At 43.4% G+C, this 16,135-nt stretch overlaps 1 protein-coding gene and 1 long non-coding RNA gene across 3 annotated transcripts; one reads left to right on the forward strand and one right to left on the reverse strand.

The window, feature by feature from the left end:
- Window positions 1–1,627: 1,627 nt before the first annotated feature.
- On the forward strand, window positions 1,628–3,611 carry LOC125713112 (uncharacterized). The gene is made up of 3 exons (XR_007383480.1): window positions 1,628–2,126; window positions 3,068–3,178; window positions 3,278–3,611. It is a non-coding gene; the product is annotated as an uncharacterized LOC125713112 (long non-coding RNA).
- A 4,403-nt stretch (window positions 3,612–8,014) lies between these two features.
- On the reverse strand, window positions 8,015–16,135 carry LOC125712667 (lysophospholipase D GDPD1-like). 2 transcript variants are annotated; one of them, XR_007383367.1, is made up of 12 exons: window positions 15,781–16,135; window positions 15,478–15,622; window positions 14,775–14,817; window positions 14,379–14,514; window positions 14,143–14,188; window positions 13,249–13,370; window positions 12,740–12,829; window positions 10,982–11,115; window positions 10,609–10,668; window positions 10,330–10,381; window positions 9,322–9,527; window positions 8,015–9,186 (listed from the first exon to the last, which is right to left on the reverse strand). XR_007383367.1 is itself a non-coding variant. In XM_048982954.1 (11 exons), exons 2-11 carry the CDS (start codon window positions 15,614–15,616, stop codon window positions 9,393–9,395), a joined length of 957 nt encoding a protein of 318 aa, XP_048838911.1. In that variant the 5' UTR covers window positions 15,617–15,622; window positions 15,781–16,135; the 3' UTR covers window positions 8,015–9,392. The 2 variants fall into 2 exon arrangements, 1 of the variants encoding a protein (XP_048838911.1); XM_048982954.1 differs by having other exon boundaries at window positions 8,015–9,527.

Raw genomic sequence — 16,135 nt, forward strand, 5'->3', positions numbered from 1 at the left:
AGAAGGGCGGAAAAGGACGAGGAGCAACAGGAGGGGCCAAGACAGGAGAGCAGGGAGAGAAGGAGGGGGAATAAAGGGGCGTCCGAGGAAGCCCCAGCGGGCGACGGGTGGCAGCCAGAGGGGCAGCAGGCGGCCGGGAAGCCGGAGGGGATCGTGGAGGGGCAGAGGAGGCAGGGCGAGAGACCAACGGAGGGGCCAAGGCGGGAGCAGGAGGGAGCACCGGGGAAGGGGACGAGGGAGCCAGAGGGGACCTGGGCGAGAGCAAGGAGAAGGGGGGAGCCGCCGCAGGTGGCGACGTCCGCCGACGTGCTAGAGCGGGGGGAACCGCAGGCGACCGAGGAGTCGCCTCTGGGGAGCCCGCCGGCGACTGACCAGGCACCGGAGGGGGGAGTGTGGCCGGGCGACGAGGCCGCGGAGGGGGACCCGCAGGCGACGTCCGACCCGGAGGGCCAGGACCCACAGGCGCTCCCCGAGCCCCAGCGCAGGCGAGCGAGGGCGAGCCAGGGGGCAGGGCGGGAGGGACCCTAGCCCAGCGTCGGTGTCCTCTCCCCTTATGGGACACTGACAGAAAGCGCCGGGGCCGGGCTCGTTCGAAGAGGGAGGAGCTTCGCTGGAGTCCTCTGGGACCACCTCAGGAACTGGGGCCGAAGGGATTGGAGGGGGGTCGGGAGCAGGAGTCTCAGGAGCCAAAGTTAGGGGAGACTCGGGGCGCGCCTCGGGAGCCGCAGCAGGCAGAGGGAGCGCCTCAGGAGCTGCAGCAGGCAGAGGGGCCGGCTGCGCTGGTGGCAGCGGCGGCTGCGCTGGAGCCGCAAGCAGAGGGAGCGCCTCGGGCGTGGGAGCAGCAGCAGGCAGAGGGAGCGGCGGCGGCGACTGCGAAGGAAGCTGTCCGGGCTGCGCAGGCAGCAGTGGTGGTGTCTGCGCGGGCTGCGCAGGCGGCGGTGTCTGCGCGGGCTGCGCAGGTGGCGGCTGGTAGGGCGCGGGGTCCGCAGGGGGCAGCGGAGGCGGCTGCTCGGGCTCTGGGGCCGCAGCGGGCAGCGGAGGCGGCTGCTCGGTCTCTGGGGCCGCAGCGGGCAGCGGAGGCGGCTGCTCGGTCTCTGGGGCCGCAGCGGGCAGCGGAGGCGGCTGCTCGGTCTCTGGGGCCGCAGCGGGCAGCGGAGGCGGCTGCTCGGGCTCTGGGGCCGCAGTGGGCAGCGGCGGCGGCTGCTCGGGCTCTGGGGTCGCAGCTCTCCGGAGCAGGATCAGCCTCCGGAGATCCACTGTCAATTTCTCCAGGTCAGCTGGAGGAGAGACGGGAGTGAACGCGGCGAACCCATCCCGCAGCTGCATGGCGAGCTGGTCCTCCTCTAGAGAACCCTGCTCGGCCAGTTCATCTATGACCCTCCAGTATAATCCCTGGAGGGTGAAGAACTGGGTGGCGAGGGCAATGGGCGTAGCCAGGACCTCCTGCGGGGGCGCCGCTGTTGTAGCAAGCAGAGGCGAAGGAAGCGTCTCGGGCGCAACTGCCGCAGGCGGCGGGACGGGCAGGTCCCGCGCAGACGAGACGGGCGTGGTCCCTTTAAGGCGCCGGGGTACCCGCGGGATAGCGTCCCGTACCGTGCTGGCCCCCTTGTTCGCCAGCCGCTCAGGCCGGAAGAAATACCGGTCGAGGGGCGGTGGCAGCTCCGTGGCGACTGACTCCGGTTCCCACAGCAGGAGGGGTTCCTCCTCGCTCCCTGTTGGGAGCCATAGCCTGGCGAGAGAGCACGCTCCCAGGCGGATTGACGCCTCTGGTCTCCTCCTTGTCCTCTTCTTCCTCCCTTTGTTTAGGTCGGTCATTCTGTCATGCTCGTCCGGGAAGCGGGCGAGTGCACTGGCAGGCGAGTGAGCAGGTAACAGGCGAGCAGGCAAAAGAAGGGTAAACGGGGATTTATTCAACGTGCTGGGAACAGGGAACATCGCACGAAGACTAACATCAATGACCGACAAGGGTAACAGGCAAGACCAGGACTTAAAACAGGACAAGACTAACCAAAGAAATCAGACACAGGTGGCAACGATCGGGAAGGAACACGTGGGTAGTCAGGGGGCGTGGCACACACGAGGAGCGGACGGGCCAGGCATCACAGAGGGTGTCTGACAGGCCAAAGGTAATGTTCTGTATTAAAGGGGGTACTGAGTATTAAAAACACACAAAAACACCAACATCTGTCTGACAGACAGAAATGTTAAGCAAGGAGAAGAATTAGAAATAATGTGGGTTACTCTTTAAAAAAGTAACTGAGACTCATTTATGTTATACATTTATGCTATTCTTTGATATAATATATTATGCAAGTTCTGCTTAAATTATTAGAAAATAATTTGGCCAGAAATGGCCATTTTGTTTTATGGTGGTGTTTTCTTGTTGAGATTTTTTTTTCCACCACTGTTTTTTTAAATTGAAGAGTTTTATTTTGAGATTTCAGTGTTCAATAATCAGTGTTGAAGCAAATAAATATTAATACATTTCATTGCATTAAGAGTGCTCAGTTTTTCCATTACATTTCAATTGTTATGTTAAAAATATTAGGTTAGATTAGATTAACTTTATTGTCATTGCCAGTGTACAGTACAAATATGTACAGTGCATACATACAAATATAAATATATGTGAATACACTATATGACACATGTACAGCTATGCACAATATATACATTATACAGTACTGAAGTAGTGCAGTATTACAGAGGACGAATTACGGGTGTGGACATGGGATGGAGTTCAATTGTCTGATTGACTTAAATATATGAGAATGATAGTCAAAATACCATAAAAGCGCATGATTTTATGTAAATTAATATGAAAAAAGTCTCAGCTGTGTTGGGGGCCCTGTCAAAATTCTTTTCATGGGGCCCAAAATCCTTAGCAGCACCCCTTGGAACAGGACAGAGAGGAGAAGGTAAAATCCTACTCTACAGCGAGGGTGTCTGACAGGCCAAAGGTAATGTTCTGTATTAAAGGGGGTACTGAGTATTAAAAACACACAAAAACACCAGCATCTGTATATGAAACAGGTCATTTCTATCAACTTGCTTTGTCTTAAACCAGGGTGACTGCAGAGAAAAATATGGAGGTTTCGATCGGCAGCCCCAAAATAGACCATGGGGGAATATTGGCAGAGAAAGGCCTCAGCTAAGGGACGGCAGGGACATGCCAGAGGTAATGTCCTGCATTAAATGGGACACTGAATTGTCTTTTAACACCTGCATCTGTGTATGAAATGGACTACTTCTATGAACTTGCCTTGTCTTCAAACAGACAGACCAAAATGTAAAATGGGGAAATTATAATCAGCTGCCCCAGAATGGAGAGAGAGGAAACTCTGGTCACCGAAGGCCACAGCTGAAGGACCGGAGAGGCGGGCCACCCCCACGCAAGGAGGTGGAAGGCATGAGGCAGAGAGGCGCCAGCTAGCCTTCCTTGGGATGACGAAAAGGAAAGCATCTGAACTGAACGGCTGCCACCCTCTGCGTTCAGAGAGAGACCAAAGGCACCCAGTCAGTGAGGAAGAGCTGATGTCAAGGATGTATGGACTGATGGGCTGGGGTCGGGGAAGGAGGTTTAAAAAAGGAACGATTTAAGTCTGTCTGTATTTACTAAAATAAAGAAGCATTTAACATTTAAAGATCAGTGTTCTTGTAATCTTTCATTGTTGTATCTGTCTTGGGTTGAAACTTTTGCATCCTTAAGTTAAATTATTTTATACATAAAGAATGTAGGTAAAAATGCACAGAGGTGTTGGCTTTTTGTGAATCCGTTTTGGGCACCTTGGAAGTATTACTACACTAAAAAGTAATTGCTGAATCTACTTAAGAAAAGCTTGTAAATTTAACTGACTGGAAAATTTGTTGATTTAACTTGATTAGATTAGTAGTGTGAACTTTTTGGTGGATGCAGTGGTTAAACTAAACAAATTTAGTACATAGTACTTAAGAGTGTTGAGTGTGTTGTACTGATGGCATGTTCACACTGTGTGTTTATTATGTACATATGGGATATTTTCCAGCTTATGTTTTAAAATGTACATTTATTTCAGCCAAGTCTCTATTTGCATAGAGACACACAAATCTTTATGCTTTTTTTTTTTTACCATGTGCGCGTGTTTGTGCGTGTGTGTGCACATGGTAAAAGGAGTAGAGACAGAAATATTTATGTTCCTTTTACCACGCGCGCGTATTTATTTATTTATGTATTCATTTGTTCATAGGTTCTGGGTCTTTTCCCCATTTGCGCTATAAAATAACTGGGAAAGCAGTAAGATTTAAGCTTATTGCCAAGACAATCAGCTGCTGCTGCTTCTCAATCAAACATATTTGTATGAACGGAGCTTGATATACTTACTGGCCTATGGTTAAATATCAGGATAGCGCGAAACAACTTCTAAATCTTCTAATTTTTTAAACGCACTTTCGTCTCACGCATGCTCAATACGACGGAACACAGGTGTTCGGAGACGACGTTGACGAAGAAGAATAGGCTGAACAGCGCGTTTTCGGGATGTGGTGGCACAAGAATTAAGTATGCTTGTGATGAGCTGTTTATAAACCCCAGTGTCATTGTATTACTCATTAAAAACTTAAATATAATTTTCATTTGCTAGTTGTGAGGAAAGAGGAAAATACATAAAAAAGGCACATTGAAGTAGTTTTATGTGTAATGCGACCAATTGCTTACTAGCTACGTTGCAAAAATCGATTTTTACTGAACACTCGTTTTATTCACAGCTTGTAAGCTATTTTAATCGGTTGTAAGTTCATGGTTTATCATTAATGATGTGTAAAAACCCGTGCGGCCTTCATGAACATTCTTTCAAGAACTGGACAAGTTCACTCAACGTTTCATCGATATCTTCAGGACTAAAGGTGGAGAGATTGGCGCCAAATTTAAGATGATTCTGCACCAGATTGAAAATGATGTAAGCTCCTCAGACACATCACAATTTTTTTATATTAAAACAGCTGTTTCTTTTGCTGTTGTTCTTTGCTCTGTTTTGTGTTAGTGTCATGAGCTCTATTAAGTAGTAATTTTTATCATAACTTTCCAGAAATCCAACATCAACGCGAGACGAACCTCCGTTCTTCATGGACTACCATTCCTTCTCGCTGAGGACCACACAGATTTTTACAAGACCTGTTTTGTAAGTAGTTTTGTCTGTGATGTGATTCTTATTTAACATTCAAATTGCTCTTTAAACAGTTTTGAGATCTGAACAGTCAGGAAACTGAAACAAACAAAGGGGTAGGCAAGGACCGAAAAAAAAGAAAGAACCTGGGACCGAATTTGTCTACCCCTGGGGTAGAGAAAAGAAAGTTAAGATAAATTAAGAAAAAAGACAGTAAGAAGGCACATTTTATATTACATAAAGAAAGGAAATGAAAAACAATAGTAAGAAGGACAATAGACAGGAGGTTGGAAATTTAGGCAGGTAGGAAGAATAAAGGACAGACACAAGAGATAAGGTAAGAAAAAGGTAAGAAAGTACAGTGAAATAAATGTAAAATACAGAAAGGAGATTAGATTTAAAGAAGGAAAAAATGGATATTTATATTTGACATTTATAGGTGATTTAAAAAAATCAACCAATTCCATAATGATGTATTTTGATAATTTTTTGAATAGCAAATTATTGGTTGTAGAATAATTATTAATTAATTTATATAGCTGACCTTCAGTTTGATTTATTTTGAATGTCTTTTCATTCAGTGGTTTGAATGTCTGTATTCTTTCCTGCATCCACTGATGTGTCCTGATTGGAAAGGCCTGTATATTTAAACATATTATGGTGTTATTAATTTAGTTTCACATTTTAATGTGCATATCTGCTCTTAAAGATGTTTTGTGGCTTACTTTGACCTCATTATTGCCATTTGCCCTGTTTTTAGGACTGTGACGACAACGAAGACCTTTCTGACATTACAATTGGAATTCTGACGGTGATTCCCAAGCACTCTGCAACCGCAACACTACCCTACTCCCTGCGTCTTGATACCACAACAGCAGCTATCATTTTGGAAGGTACCGTCGTTGTGGATAACGTGGAAAATCTTCCACAAGCAATGTGTCTGCTCTTTGGACTGATTAATGCTCTAAACTTAGAATATCCTGCAGCTCTGAAGAGCACATTTGATTTCATACAGAGAGTGATTTTGTCTCTTGGCCATAAGTCACTCAAACCTAAAATCCAATCACTAAAAAAATCAGTAAGTAATATGTCTATATGACTAAGTAATATGTCATTGCCATGATGTGAATGTTCAGTACTACACTGATAGTGTTTTACAGTTGTTGAAAAGGAAAAAAAGTTTACTTAATGTTAGTTTTAAAAGACTTTTATTAGAAGACAATTTTGAAGAGAACTATATTAGGAAAGCTTTACTAAATTTACAGACTGTTCAGTGTTTGCAAACTCTGCTTTTGACCACTTTGTAAAGATGTTAAAAAAAGAGAGAATTTTATTGTCCTTTATTTTAAGTGCTGTTTATTTTATGTGTTGTTTTTTTTTTTTTTTGTCTAAATTGTTTTTGGCAGCCCATGTTGACAGGCATGCCTTAAGTAATGTCTATAGAGCAAATAAACGTTCTAGTGTCGTGCTAAATCTGTGTCTTTGTATTCTTAGATCACCAGTACATTCTTAGATGTGTACTTAGAACTTTGAGTACACCTTGCTTGAGAAATTTAAGGCGATCAGTTTCCACAAATTCTTCTAGTAAAATGAACAAGCAGGTATGTTAAAATAACTGTTTTGTTTGAATTCTGCTTATAAAGCTCAACTTAAAACTGTAAGTTAGCTTAACTTTTGAAATTTAGTTACCAGTACTGAAGTTTTATGGTAACATCTACAAATACGCAAGTTAACTACAAAGATGAGGTAAGTAGTATCAAGTCAAAAAGTATGACCTAATTTGCTTGAGAATTTTGAGGCAATCAGTTTCCATGGCTTTTCTAAGTAAAGTCAACTTATTACTTTTTACAGTGTAGGAAATGCTGCCTGTTTGAATCGGTAATTGTTATGCCATTATAAGTGACTTTGAATGTAAAATCATCAGTATGTCTATCATGCCAATTACCAGAACCTAAAATAAGCGATTGTTATTTTTTGCAATGTTATTCCAACCGCCCTGTTTCTATATAACAAACCACGTCAACATTTAACATCTTCTTTTGAACCACAAGTTTTAAATCAGCATTTCATTGCAATCCACATAAAGCTAAGTTGTGAATGTTGCATAGTCTGTAGCACATAACTTAAACGAGCATAGTGAAATACCCAAATCTGTACCCTCAGGTGGGGTCCCCCAATTTCGGTCCTGGAGGGCCAGTCTGTCAAACACACCTTATTCAGTTCACTGCCAGGTTTAGTAGGTATGTCTGAGCAGGGAAATCTGCAAACTGTGTCAAGGACTGGCCCTCCAGGACCGGACCCGGGGAACCCAGCCCTAGGGCTATGAACATGAGATGTCAGTGCTGAGGACAGGATTCCGCAAGCTGGCTGGTTAAGCAAGGACACGCTTTTCACACCGAAAGGCATCAAACCACCCGAATACTGATCATAAATTGCACAACCTGCAGTTTTAAAGACCGGGACTGAACCGCACTTGGGGGAAGTACGAGTAAGTGTTGCCCAATCTCAGCGTTGGTTAATCCTGCAAGATCACAGTTACTGCTTTTTCTGATTCAGCTAACTTCATAATTAACTTCAGGTTATTGACAATCTATCCCCTAGCTCTGGATGATAACGCATCATATATGGGTGGCTCTCCTTTGGGAGTGGGAAACCGCAACACAGAGTCTGCAGGACATAAAAACATGCTTCAAACATGAAGCACGGGGCGAAGCATCAGTATGTACATTCACACAGGTGATGCCATATTAAATAAGGCTTCTTATTGTCTTCTAATAAAACTCTTTTTACTAGAATCTCATAATCTGGTTGATTTTTCCATTTCTATCATGCTTTATAGTTGCTTGGCACCTGGAAAACAGCTCGTCACAGTCAAGGGTTTTAATAACCAATTTTAATATAAAACAATATTTTAAGGTACAACTTATGAGATTGCATAAAATCTTCACAATATACATGATAAACATTGTATTACATTAAAATATGTAATTTACTTCAAAAATACATTTGTTACAGTGATTTTGGTCACTGGCATTACTGGGTCACTGGGCATTACTGTCTTGCTCTATTTAACTGTTTCTGTGAATGAAGAGCCACCGTAGAGGAAGCATCTCAAGATGAATCCATTCTAGCTCATTTTATTTAATACATTTATAGATAATTGTGTAGCAACATCTACACATCACAGGCATTAGGTGCTGTAAGGGCTGGGTAATTTAACTTTTGTAAAAAATAATCTGGTATGTCTTATTGCATTGATTATAAATTGTAACACGAGGTCACCTTCCATTTTAATCAGAATGTCACTGTTGTTGCACCACATTTCTGATGATTGATCCAAACGATTATAAAGCTATGGAAATCAGGTAGGTCTTTGTTCTTTTTTGATGAAAGTCTTTATTAAGAGCGCGCGATTTATATGTCATTAGAAACAGACGCATTGAAATATAAATTGAAAAATCAACAAATTTCTGACAAACTGAGTGCCTTGTGATGTGATAACACCAGCAACAAACGGACAAAATCTTTTCACATCTTAATTTTGCATACATAATGGTAGGGCATGTTAACACATATATTAAGTGGTTTACTTTAGGGATAAATTAAACAGATTTTTCGGAATTAATCCGCCACCATTCAGACACCAAATGGAGAATGAGCCTTATCTTCCATGGCAGAAGGCTTTTGAGAGGCATCCGATTAAAAAAAATATTGAGATATTGCCTCTGTTTTTTATGTGCACCTGTCCGAGCAGCAAAGTATGTATCTAAAGTAGGCGTAACCTTATCAAAAGCCAAGGTAATTTATTCTGTGATACATGCATATATGCACCTGTAGCGTCAGATGTGATGACAGTACAAACGTTTCATTGTAAGAAAATGAAGCTAAAGACATTATGAGGTTGGCTTTAAAAAATATAGTGCATATGGGAAACCCCACCCTGCTGAACATGGAGCAGGGCACTGAACATCAGGGCTCTGAACATCAGGGCTCTGAACATCAGGGCTCTGAACATCAGGGCTCTGAACATCAGGGCACTGAACATCAGGGCACTGAACATCAGGGCTCTGAACATCAGGGCTCTGAACATCAGGGCAATGAACATCAGGGCTCTGAACATCAGGGCACTGAACATCAGGGCACTGAACATCAGGGCACTGAACATCAGGGCTTTGAAGAACAGGGCACTGAACATCAGGGCTCTGAAGAACAGGGCTCCGATGTCCAAGAGCGTAAGTATGTGGGTGAAGCTCAGTGGGACCTTGTGATGCCATTTTGGTCCATGAACTCCTTCAGCTTAGTGGGAAAGTCCGTCATGACCCCAGTGGCCCCCAAGTTGAAGGCTCTCTTGAAGTCTTCCTCGTCATTCAGCACCCAGACGTAGACCTGGGGGAAGAATGGAGCACGTGCGGGCCAGCTGGTTTGAGAGTGCCGGACACAGCCGGACTTTTAAAAAACACACGCGACACCAAGATGTCATTGAAAAGTGGTGAAATTACATATCTAAATTCAATCTCACAGTTTCATGCAACACTACACGTCCTTGTTATGAAATAAGAGTTTATTAATAATTCTGGTAGCACTTTTCCTGACGAGGCACAAACACTTATTAATAACTCAGTTTCCACTGACGTACAGATAATGAATAAATATAGTTGCTACTTGACATAAAAATGCATTATGACTCATTAATGATGAACAAACATGAGTTCAGTATCTCACTTGTTATTCAGTATTTCCTTCAGTAGTTCACAGATATTTACAGAATTAATAAATATAGTAACAAATATAGTAACTGCCTGGGATAAAAGATGCATTACGATTCAATAATGACGAATTAACATGAGATCAGTATGTAACTAAAACTAGTTTGTGGTTAATTTTAATATAAATAATAGCGTAATACTATATTTGTGCCCCATCAAGTAAAGTGTTTTTTATGCAGCCATTTTAAATTATTGTATTTTTATTTATGGAGTCATTGCTTTTGTTATCAGTCAACTAGGGCTGGGTGGTATCTAAGAAATATAGTTTGTGATATTTTAACTGAAAACGATCAGGATTAAAAACACACCCACACCCACCCAAGAAACAAAGCAAGACACTTCAGTTTTTTTAGCTGAAAGAAAAGCATGAAACGTAAAAAAAAAAAAAATTGTCAACATTTATTTCACTTTTTTCCTGTTACCTGAATTCCTCTTGCAGTTAAGTGGTCAAACAAGGTTTTTCTCATCAGCAGCCTATGCAGAAGAAAATGTCGAGTCAAACATTCACGGAAGGCAAAGAAAACGTTCAAAACCTGAGAATAAAAAATTTGTTTACCAGACCATGCAATAGCAGGTTCTTTTTTACTCAGGTAATTTAACTGTTATAAACAAATGCTATTGACTCGTAAGCAAAATTTAACGCAACTCCTCCAGAGTGCAGAGTGTAGCAGAGCTGGGACTAAATTTGTGGCAGTACTCACGTGTCAGTGAGCCAGACAGCTGCCCTCTGGCTTCTGGTCATATTTTCTGGGCCCTTCAGCCTGCCCAGACATACAAAATGGTCAACTTTACTAATACGGGGGAGAGTTCAGGCCAAGAACACTAATTATGACGGCCAAGAATAAAGGGTAATCAGCAGGCATCGTGTATTACGCTACAAGTCAGACTGTCGGAACAGGTTAGAAGCGAACCCTAAGTCTACTAATCTAAGATTCAAGATTCCATTATGTCACATTCTGGGCTGCAAACAGGGGACTGCGAGGCATCAACATCACCAGACAAACAGAGGGATATGAGATGCACATGCAAGCAGATCGCCACCTGCAGGGCACATCAGCACACTGCAGCTCTTACTTTCTGATGATGGATGGCATGGGAATTTCCAGGAACTGCTCTTTGAGGGGCACGAAGGGCAGCAGCCCGGTGTAGAAGAGCCCCACAAGCATGACCACTCTCCTCATGCTGAACAGAATGGGAATGTGGGGATTCTGGCAGGAGGGGGGAAGAGTCACACAGGAGCAGTCAAATGGAGTGTGACAGTGTCGCACCACATGACCTGACCACCTGACCCAAACACAGTAGAAATGGTTTGGGAGGAGTGTGAACAGAGAGTGGAGGAGAAGCAGCCAATGAGCACTCAGCATATATGTGGGACCTCCTTCAAGACAGCTGGAAAAGCATCTCAGGAGGCCACCTCATGAAACTGGCGTAGAGGAGACTGTAGGGTCAGCCAGTCCTGGGAGTGACTGGGGTTAAAGGCTTTGATCAAGGGCCCAATGGTGGGATCACTCTGCTGACTCAGGGATTTGAACCGGTAACCTTCTGAGTCCCAACCCACAGAGCTGTCCCCTCTCCCCTACATTTTTTTTGCTTAGTACTTTTTGGTCAGTACATAATTCGATAAATGTTATTTTATAGTTTTGATGTCTTTATAATTATTCTAAAATGAGAATATTGCAAATAAACTTTTCTGTGGGTAGGTGTGCACAAACTTTTGACTGATACTTTAAATAGCACATTACATTTAAAGACCTACCTGCAAATAGTCTACGCTCTTTCTTGGCTTTCAGCATGACTTTTAACATGCAAATGTAACAACGGGGCTTATAGGCCGAGTCCTGTTGTTTGTCGAATTTATATAAAGCATCAGATAAACACATATATCAGATTACATATACAAGGTCATAAGAACCTAAGAAATTTACAAATGAAAGGAGGCCATTCGACCCTTCAAGCTCGTTTGGGGAAAACTTAACTAATAGCTCAGAGTTGTTAAAATCTTATCTAACTCTGATTTAAAGGAACACAGGCTTTTAACTTGCGCTACACTAGCAGGAAGACTATTCCATACTCTAACTACATGCTGTGTAAAGAAGTGTTTTCTCAAATTCAGTTTTAAAATGTTCTCCCGCTAATTTCCACCTATGACCTCAAATTCTAGTATTTAATATTGAAGTAGCCATTTGGCTGAATAGCATCCAGACCTGTTAGAATCTTATACCTGGATCATGGCCCCCCTTAGTCTCCTTTGCTCGAGGCCGAACAGATTCAGCTCAGCTAACCTCTCCTCATAAGACATTCCTCTAAGACCAGGAATCATTCTCGTAGCCCTACGTTGCACCTTTTCCAAGGCAGCAATGTCCTTTTTAAGGTATGGTGACCAAACCTGCACACAATATTCTAGGTGGGGTCTTACCAAGGAATTATATAATCATAGCATCACCTCCCTTGACTTGAACTTCACACACCTAGAGATGTAACCCAACATCCTATTGGCCTTTTTTATTGCTTCCCCACACTGGTGAGAGTGGGACATGGAAGCATCAACATACACACCGAGATCATTCTCATAATCAGCTACCTTTATTTCAGTGGAACCCATAAAATATCTGTACTTTATATTTCTGCTCCCTGCATGGATTACCTTACATTTACCTACGATAAATTTCGTCTGCCAGGTATCAGCCCAGTCGCTAATTAAATCAAGATCCCGTTGTAGCCTTGGTGTTGTCAGTTTAGTATCTGCTGCACCACCCACCAAAACACATAAACATGTTAACAGCACTGAATGGTTTAGCAGCCATGAGCCCAGTGTTCAATGGCGCCACCTACCTCCCTGTAGCACTTCTGCACTATCTTGCTGCTGGCATTGCCCCATACGGTCAGGTGCTCCCTGTTATACTGCTTGACTAAATCTGAGACCTGCAAGGATATATTTTCAAAATGCAGTCACTTCCTTGTACTAGGGTACTAAAGTTACGCTCGTAGGAGTTATACTTACACAAAAATGTCAGAGTTCAATGACTGGTTCAGAGAGATCATTGGAAAAAATGATTGGTTCAGAGAGATAACCAATCAGATAGTACGGGAGGTGGGCCCACGCAACTCGAGGAGGCGGGCCCAAGATTTCCTGTAGTTGCTTTGACCCACCTCCTCTACAATCTGATTTGCTATCTCTCTGAACCAATCATTTTTTGCTCTGGCCTCAGAACATTTTTGTGTACGAAAAACTCTCACAAGTGTTACTTTAGGGGTTAGCATATGGAATAACTCAAACAAACACACACACATGAGCCCAAAACAAGGGCTCATGCATTGACGCAAATGCCAAGAAAGCACACCTTCTGTATGAGGGTGTTGTCGTTGACTTTGATATCAATGTTGACGGGAGTGTCTGGGAAGGAGTCAAACACCTCTTTCAGCAACGGGAAGCGCTTGTCCTCACCTCCTTCACAGGAGCACTCTGTATGCCAGACAGGTGAAAATCACGCACAGTCATTCACACTGCGGGCACAGCCTCCATGTGGGACAGCGTTTACATTCCAGGGACAAATGATTCTGCCCATTCTGTGCCTGTAACATCAATCATTACTGCTTGTGGTCCAGCTCTCCTGAATGCAAAAACACACTGCTTATTTATAACAGCCCATGACTGAAAAATCAACTATGAAATTTAATGATCTGAAGAAAAAAAAATGTCCAGATATAGTGGCAGGTGACAGACTATATAGAACAATATTTCTCAGCCTCAGGATTCATCTTTTTCTGTGGTCCTTAAATCACGACCCAGATTTTAAAAAATCTGTACCAAATTTATTTCTAAAAATAATAAACTAATAGTACAATAACATACATAACACAGTAACAGTAGAATATCTAACATTAAAAAAACAAAAAAGTCAAACAACAACGAAAAACGTTATTTTTTTTAACCACACATTCCATGACCCAATGAAAATGGTGGTGCATTTTTGGGTTCCGACCCACCGGTTGAGGTTCAGTGCTATAGAAGTCCTAACGTATTGATTTCATTGAGAAATATTACTTTCAGTTTTTTCGTTTTCAAGTTTAATTGTCGTATGTTTTATGAGGAACACTATGAAAAGACAAGACAAAAGACACTACAGTGCAATGTCGACCCAAGGAGCTTGACAGGCGTACATACTACAATGAGGAAGTCTCTCAGATACTCAGAAAGTGCATTTTTTTCCCCTGGTTTCATATGCAACACCCACCGCTTTGGAAAGTCACATCGAGCTTGCATAAGTACGGAGGCAGCGCCTGCAGATAAACACACATGCACAGAGATTTTAGCTGCACATCATAGAGGAAAGGTTATTGAAACAGATCCCAGCATCATACCTGTAGCACAGGAAAGAAATACTTGCAAACAAACTGGGGCAGGAGGCTCAGAACATCGTTTAGTCGGTAAGACAGGTTAGGAGTAGAAGCCCGTAGCAGGACAACTCACAGCATAAGGCAAGTCGGAAATGTAGGCGTTAATGCCAGTGAGCCTCTTCAGGTTGGCATCATGTGACACCACAACATGCTCATCCCGCGTGAGATGACAGTCCAGTTCCAGCATGTCCGTCCCCAGCTGCACCGCGCTACAGACCAAGAGAGAGGCGACGGAGTCGCGCGAGGAGAGCAGAGGAAGAACCGCAGGCAGCGTTAAATACTCAGAAAGGGAGACTGCGGTATGTTTAGTGTACAGTGATTAAGATTAGCCTTCTATTCCTGACTGTTTAACATTCAAATTGTTGCTGATCTGGACAGATGGACAGCTTAAGCTGTCCAATCGCCGGTATGTGAAAATGATCTTTGCGAAAATATCCATAGGCAAGCGTGGCGTCGACGAACGACATACTGTTTGAAGGCTGCCATTGTGTTCTCCAAGTTCTCACCAGCACCTGGAAAAAGAAATGACCAAGTCATCAGTCTGACTGCATTTGAGGAGTTTCAGGTTTGGGCAGATTTTAACGAAATAGGTTACAATTACACTAGAAGAATTCTAAAGAAACTTACCATACCAAATACTCTTTACGACTGTACTTTTTGTATATTATTTTCGTTCTTCCCCCCAGAGGTAATGTTATGAAAAAAGCAGTTTTAAGAATAAGGAGTATTGATTACTTGAACAGTATAACAGTAACTGAATCAGTACAAAATCCATCAAGACAATCAACAGCTTATAAAATACCCAAAATGCAACATCGTTTATTGTTAAATCCAGCGTTAATAAGAAACCTGACACCTACAATTATCAAAATTATTCCACTATAGTGATATTACTAAGGATGATAGTACTATAACAAAACTGTGCCGTATATGCGCAATATAATCATGTGCCAAACATACTGTAAAGTATCCAGACATGGGACCGGGAGTGTATCAATCGAGAAACGAATCATGTTGCATCAGTGTGGGACTGTCACCATTAAATTCGGGCTATTGACGCGAGGATACGGGCACAAAGACTGCCGCATGTAAACAGAGTGAATCATTCCGGACCAGACCGCCTAAGAAGAGGGGAAGTGCGGCGCTGGCGAACCGGTTTTGGACGCACTTACCGCCGCGGTGGGAGATGTGTCTGCTGAGGAACGGCTCTCGCTTCCTCCGATGCAGTAGAGACGGACACTTGAGAAAAAGAGCCGAAGCGAGGACGTATCCGGTAACGGCGGACAGGACGTAAACGGCGGCGCACATCATTCCTCGCTGATCATCCCGAAAGCGCAAGAGAAACGCATATCACAAGCGCAGCCGGCGTGCACAGCAGGCAGATACATCTGTACTAAGCTTCGCTATCACCGCGAAATGCTTGCTGGCAATCAGTAATAATAAAATTAATATCTAAAGAAGCAGAACTTACTTACTTGTTAGTTTTTTAAACTACCATATTCTTCGCGCGACTGTAAACGCCAAGTACTGAATGTGCAGACAGGGCGCTGTGCAGCGATAAACAGCCCCGGCGCCAGCCGATGACCAGAAATGCAACGCAGGAAATCACGGCGCATGCGCAACGGGGCGAGCAACTAGTTTGCGCTCGAGGGTCACGTGATTAAAACAAACACCCATAACCATGGAAAGATTAGCTATGCATACACACAAACAGGAATACACAATGCACACCCCATCTTTTTTTGTAACAGCGTATTCCATACAAAATTCCATTTGAAGTGTCAAGCATCAATTCGTGCGAATAGAGAGAGCTTTGTTTCCAGTATCACA

Source organism: Brienomyrus brachyistius, chromosome 18 (genome assembly GCF_023856365.1).
Source record: "Brienomyrus brachyistius isolate T26 chromosome 18, BBRACH_0.4, whole genome shotgun sequence".
Classification (NCBI taxonomy): domain Eukaryota; kingdom Metazoa; phylum Chordata; class Actinopteri; order Osteoglossiformes; family Mormyridae; genus Brienomyrus; species Brienomyrus brachyistius.

What these genes read in the sequence shown, in the direction of transcription:
- LOC125712667 (XM_048982954.1), bottom strand. Translation starts at nt 15,616, where the DNA reads ATGATGTGCGCCGCCGTTTACGTCCTGTCCGCCGTTACCGGATACGTC. An exon ending in ACAACACCCTCATACAGAAG is followed by an intron (nt 12,830 to 13,248) that starts GTGTGCTTTCTT and finishes ATATCCTTGCAG; the next exon opens with GTCTCAGATTTAGTCAAGCA. An exon ending in TGCAGAAGTGCTACAGGGAG is followed by an intron (nt 11,116 to 12,739) that starts GTAGGTGGCGCC and finishes CCCTCCTGCCAG; the next exon opens with AATCCCCACATTCCCATTCT.